Here is a 6,697-nt window from a genome sequence, read left to right on the forward strand (position 1 = left end):
GACTCAAGTCAATCATCCAGGTTAATTTGCACATCTTTCAATGACACTTGGTTGTTTTCATTTCAGTTTTCCATTGTCTCTGAGCTGCACACACCCATCCACATCCCCAGTCTTAATCTCATTAGTATTTGCTGTTATTCTTCTGGTCTCAACACGGCTTCAGGTTTTTTTGACGGCCTGTTTAACATATAGGCGTGTCTCAGTTTCCTGATAGGTCACTCCAGAGCAGCGATCTGTTTCATATTGTTTTGCTAATAGCTGAGCCAACAGAGTACGAGCAGCACTCACTGAACAGTTCTCTCTCCAGGTGAGGGAGGAGGTTTCCCTATCAGTACTAATGATTAAACTTGTGTGCACCAGAGCCACCAATGACTTGACAAATCTTGGGTTTCCTTATGATGGATTGACAAACTTATAATGCAGCTACATGTGAATATGTGATGGGGAAATGGCTTAGTGATGGAAAGGAATATAACTGTCTTAATTTGAATATTGTAAAAATAACTCTGATTGTCAAATATCTTGTAATCTATTGATGTCTTATTCCGTTTTTTATTTTATTTAAAATGACTGTCAATTTAAAGGTAAAGATTTAACAAAGAACCTCAATGTTTTAATTGAAAGAGTCCTTTGCTGACTGCCTGCCCCTATTGCTGGCCATGGTGTCCCCCCTTTCCAAGAGTGTGGTTTGACCATTCTGGGCCCCTGGGCAGACCAAAAAAGGGAGCCATTGTGAATGAAGACCGCTTTTCCCATTAGGCCCAGGCCGGGTGGTGAGGATGCCATGGGGTTAGGAACAGATGTGGGTTCAGCTCTTATAGGTGCCTGAAAACAGAACATGTTTTGTAACAGTGAAATGTTTTTAGATAGGATAGCTTAGAAACTTGATTTAGTTCACCGTAAGTACTTCCTCCATCAGTTATGTTTTTGAATTTGAGTTGTTTTTTCTTATTTAGAAAATAGGCCTATTGAACTTTTACCAAAATTTTAATAAGCTAAAATTGTGTTGTTTAGGTCTAGGCTTTTAAATAAAGCTTGTCAGCTTGTAGGAATAAATAAATAATTAGGTTTTTTGTTTTGTTTTGTTTTGTTTTTTTTAAAGAGGTTTTAATGAATTTTGTTTTTTCTTTTTGTAAGTTTTTTTCACCTTTTGCTTTCCCCTTTTTTTGTTTCCTTTTCCCAAAGAGAATATTGAGATATTTCGTAGCGTGTAGCTTGGAGTTTAGTTGAACTGCATCAGCTCAGTTTCTCTCTGGTCCTCATTTCTCCTGTTCTTTCCTTGTTACCTTGAAAGGTGGATATGGGCGCTGGGGAAGAGACAGATATGGTCCACCTATAAGGACAGATTATCGGCTCATTGTTGAGAATCTTTCTAGCCGCTGCAGCTGGCAGGACTTGAAGGTAAGAAGCTTTTTTCTCATAACTGCTATATGTTTTTTTTTTGTTTTTGACATAAATAATGTTTAGCTGGTAACTCAAGTTTAGTTTCATGCCTGCTGTGTAGTTCTGAAGAAACTAAAAATGTAGTCAGACCAGTTTCATTAATGGTGTCAGACACAATTATTCAGAGCTGTTTTTAATTGCTGTTGAATTTCCAAAACAAGAAATATTGAAATAGATAAACTGAATGCTGATAAATATTCACAATCTAAAAAATAAAAACACAGAATCTACACAAAGACAAAATAACAAGTTAATGTGTAAAAATAAAGCACAGAGCTCTGATGACGAGGGCTACAACTCTCCATGTTCTAAATTATTTTGGTTCATTTCTTTTTTCCTAGCGTAACATGACAATTGGTGTCATCATTTACTACTAATAATACCACTTATTTATCTTTTTAAGTATGATATTGTAATTTTGCAGTATGTGACTAAGTGTGGGACTAATAAAGAAATATCTTATCTCTTGTCTTATGTGTCCATGTCTGTGCAGGACTACATGAGACAGGCAGGGGAGGTGACTTATGCTGACACCCACAAAGGCCGGAGGAACGAGGGGGTGATTGAGTTCAGGCTCTACTCTGACATGAAGAGAGCTCTGGAGAAGCTGGACGGCACAGAGGTGAACGGCAGAAAGATCCGGCTCATCGAGGATCGACCTGGAGCCAGACGCAGCCGCCGCTCTTATTCTCGCAGTCGCAGCCGCTCCAGGTGAGAGACTTCACTGCGGTCACACCTGGTTTCCTGGTGTGTGGTGTTCACCTTTGCAGTCGGATGCTGAGCCATCTGACTGGTTGTTGCTGTAAATACTAAACTTTCTGTTTTTCTCAGGTCCCGCTCCAGGAGCCGCAGGTCTCGCAAGAGCCGCAGCCGCAGTGAGAGCAGCAGCCGCAGCCGCTCCCACTCCAGGTGAGAAACCAACCTCCACCGGGAGAATATGATCAGGGGTCTGTTGTATTACTGGACACGCACCAAATCTCTTTCTGCCCTGGTAACACTTCTAACATTTCAACTCAGGATTTCTGCCAACAGTCATCTTCAATCTGACACCACTGCTCTTTTCCCAAGATATAAAACCTGCATGTCTCGCTGTGAGGAACCGTTTATATAATGTAACACGAGGCCTGGGATTGAACCTGAGTCACCTTCCTGTTGTGACTGAGTGAATGTAACTGAACTTTATAGTGACACTGATAAAGAAGCTGCATTTACAGAGTTCCTGCAGCATTCAGTGAAATTTAAGACTTTTTAACATCATTTTAAAACAACTTGGAGTGTAATTCAACACCTGTTTTTTACAGTCATACCAACCAAAGAATGATGGGAAACCAGCAGGAACAATAAATTATTTATTATATCACATTTTCTTCAGTCTTCCACAGCAGAAATAACAGTTCCTGATGATATTATTAAGTTAACGTCACCTGGAAATGGATAAGTAGCAGAAAATGGATGGATGGATGGATTAACCAATTAAAAACAACTGATTCATCTAAGTTTTTGTTAAAATTCCCTCCATTATGAGATGAGGCTCTTAGCTACTGAAGTCAACAGAGTGTAACTTCAGTCTGCTGCAGCTAAACCCACTGACACAACAACCTGGTATTTATAAGTAATATTGCTGGGCACAGAAAGTGACAAGAATTCAGATTTTTGTTGATTGAAGTGAAGAGTTTTTAATTAAACAGTTATTAAGTTCAGAAATATTTATTGTTATTGATTTAATTTGGATTGGTCACATCTGGCCAATACCAGATGTTTAACCTTCTCTTTTAATTAAATTTGTCCCAGCACTCTGAAAACACACGTTGTCCAGGTGCTCATCTGATCCTTGATCAATTCGGACGTTGTCCTTTTCTCTCATCAACAACAGTTGTAATTTCTTTAGGTGATTTATAGTTGCACCATGGTAGTAGTGGAAATGATTTCAAAGTTTTCTGAAGTGGTTGTTTCTTCGTCACAATGTAGCTGATCAAACGAGGAATGAAACTAACACCTGGTTGTTTTTTCCCACAGGGCGGCGTCTCGCTCCCGCAGCCGATCTCGTAGCAAGAAGAACAAGGGCAAGAGCAAGAAGGAGGAGGAGGAGCGCAGCAACGGCGCCCAGAAGAGCAAAGACCGCAGCAGGAGCCGCAGCCCCAAGAGCAAAAAGATCAAGAAAGAAGGGAAGAAGGGCAAGAAGGACGACTCCAGGTCCAGGTCTCGCTCTCGCTCCAGGTCTCGTTCTAGATCAGGGATTAAGGATCGCTCCAGGAAGTCCGGCTCAAAGGGCCGCGAGCAGCCAAAGAGTGACGACGAGGGAGGCGAACCAGAGAGGGGCTCTCGCTCTCGCTCCCGCAGCCCAGCTGAGTCCAAATCCAGGGCCAGGTCTAAATCCAAGTCCAAATCCAAATCCCGTTCCCCTTCACCTGCCAAAGCCCGCTCCCACTCCAGGTCTGCCTCACGGTCAGAGTCCCGCTCCAAATCCCGCTCCCAGTCTCGTTCTCGCTCTCGTTCCCGCTCCTAGTTCACATTTTGGACTGTTTGTCATGAGCCCTTATCCCAATTGCCCCCCCTCCCCATGTCCTCGACTTACATTCCCCAGACCCCACAACACTACCCCCCCCTACCCCCCCTCCTGTTTTTGATAACTAGCTGTAGAAAACCAGGCACTCGAGCTCGATGTCTTTTATGCACATGCTTCTCCATTTCATTTGACTTTTGACGAGCAGGTTTTTTCATTAGCGCTGTGTCGTATGGAGGTGCTTGTAAAATAACAGGGTGCAATCTCAGTTTTATAAGTTGAAATGATGGTATGGTCTGTGTCTTAGACTTTTTTTAATCAAATGTAGATGCACACTGTTTGTCAGTGTGCTGGTGGGAACATGTTCAAACATCTCCTCACCTCTGTGAAATCCTTGTATCATTTTATTTCTGATTAAAAATGCCTGTTCTGGATTTGTCTTGGGATGTCTGTGTGTGTTTGTTCTGGGATCAGATTCAATGTCGGGGAGGGAGACATGTTGACTTAACTTAGACAAGCTGTGACCATGGCAACAACTTTGAGACAGGCTAACAAACTCGGTGCATCCGATCACACTCACTGACTTTTTTTGCATATCGATAAGAAGTGAAATGCATTATTTTGGGAGGACAGAATTCTTCCTAGGAATATTTTAGTGAACGTTCGCACTGTGTTTGGGGTGAAGTCATATAAGATCATTCCCATGTCCCCCCCAGGAGACTACGTCTCCAAGATGACGATTTAGACATGCTAGTATTTGATTGGCTGAAAGGGGAGGGGCTGTCTCAAGGCTCAACTCGTGAGGATATCGACATGGGATCCAATGTCACCAGAAAAATGTCAACTGATGTTATTTAACCATATTAACTAGCAAGCTAACCCTGACTTCTGTCTAATGTAGGCTAGCAGTCAGGTTGTTAGTAGAAAACATGACATGAGTAGAATTTCTGTTAAGAAATCCCATGAAAAAGTGATTTTGTAGTAAGTGGAGCCACTAAAGAGGAAACGGGTTTAGCTTCAGGGTAGTAGTACTTTACTATGACTTAGTATGAGTTTTTATGACCTACTGTACTAAGTATTTTTATGACATGCTGACTTTTTAATGACTTATACTGTGACTGTTTAGAAAATACTGTACTATGACCTTTATAACTTACTATACTATAACATTACCAAACTATACTATGACTTATTATGCCTTTATATATCATTACCTTTCATGACTTTTAATACCTCAATATGCTATGAATTTTTGTACCATACTGTACTACAACTTTTCATGCCATACTATACTATGACTTTTCATGCCTCAATATAATATGACTTCTTATAACTTTTTATGCTGCACTAAACTGTGATTTTTTATGCCTTACTATACTATGACTTTCATGGATTAGTATGCTATTACCTTTCATGAGTTTTATAACTTACTATGCTATGACTTAAGTCTTAATATACTATGACCTTTTATGCCGCACTGTACTGTGAAGTTTTTATGACTTTTCATGCCTTGCTATATTATGACTTTTTATGACTTTAATACCGTACTATACTATGACTTTTGTGGACTCACTTTAGTATGACTTTATTATGACATTTTATGCCTTTCTATACGATGACTTTTTATGACTTTCTATGCCTTAATATACTATGACTTTTTATGCCGCACTATACTACAACCTTTCATGCATTACTATACTACAACCTTTCATGCGTTATTATACTAAAACCTTTTGTCAATTTTTCTGCCTTACGACACTATGACGTTTTTTTTTTTACTTTTTATGCCTTTTTATGTCTTACTATACTATGACTTTCATGGATTACTATACTATAACCTTTCATGACTTTTATAACTTACTATACTATGACTTATTATGCCTCACTGTGCTATGAAGTTTTTATGACTTTTCATGCCGTACTATAGTATGAATTTTTTTGCCGTACAATACTATGAATTTTTATGCCTTACTATACTATGACATTCATGGATTGCTATACTACAACCTTTCATGACCTTATTATACTATTACTTTTTAGGAATTTTTTTGCCTTACTACACTATGACGTTTTTATGATTTTTTATGCCTTACTATACTATGACTTTTAAGGACTTTATTATGACTTTTTATGCCTTACTATACTATGACTTTTTATACCTTACTATACTTTGACTTTTAAGGACTTACTTTATTATGACTTTCTATGAGTTTTTATGCCTAACTATACTATGACTTTTTATGACTTTTTATGCCTTACTATACTATGACGTTTTTATGACTTTTTATGCCTTACTATACGATGTCGTTTTTATGACTTTTTATGCCTTACTATACTATGACTTTTTATGCCTTACTATACTATGACTTTTTCTGCCTTATTATACTATGACGTTTTTATGACTTTTTATGCCTTACTATACTATGACTTTTTATGCCTTTTTATGCCTTACTATACTATGTTGTTTTTATGACTTTTTATGCCTTACTATACTATGACTTTTTATGCCTTACTATACTATGACGTTTTACGACTTTTTATGCCTTACTATACTATGAGGTTTTTATGACTTTTTATGCCTTACTATACTATGACGTTTTTATGACTTTTTATGCCTTACAATACTATGACTTTTCATGCCTTACTATACTATGATGTTTTTATGACTTTTTATGCCTTACTATACTATGACGTTTTTATGACTTTTTATGCCTTACTATATTATGTCATTTTTATGACTTTTTATGCCTT

The 6,697-nt window shown here is 38.4% G+C and overlaps 1 protein-coding gene across 1 annotated transcript in view; it reads left to right on the forward strand.

Moving 5' to 3' along the window:
• The window catches only part of LOC111655034 (uncharacterized), a 6,966-nt gene extending 2,586 nt beyond the window's left edge, over positions 1-4,380 (forward strand). Inside the window, exons 3-7 of the mRNA XM_023406274.2 lie at positions 743-821; positions 1,295-1,401; positions 1,937-2,154; positions 2,275-2,352; positions 3,460-4,380. Coding sequence (XP_023262042.2) covers positions 743-821; positions 1,295-1,401; positions 1,937-2,154; positions 2,275-2,352; positions 3,460-3,949 — 972 coding nt within the window. The 3' untranslated portion in view covers positions 3,950-4,380. The remainder of the gene's footprint in view (positions 1-742; positions 822-1,294; positions 1,402-1,936; positions 2,155-2,274; positions 2,353-3,459) is intronic.
• The last annotated feature ends 2,317 nt before the right edge of the window (positions 4,381-6,697 follow it).

This window comes from Seriola lalandi, unplaced genomic scaffold (assembly GCF_002814215.2).
Source record: "Seriola lalandi dorsalis isolate HSWRI2012SDOR001 ecotype SW California unplaced genomic scaffold, Sedor1 jcf7180002054298, whole genome shotgun sequence".
NCBI lineage: Eukaryota > Metazoa > Chordata > Actinopteri > Carangiformes > Carangidae > Seriola > Seriola lalandi.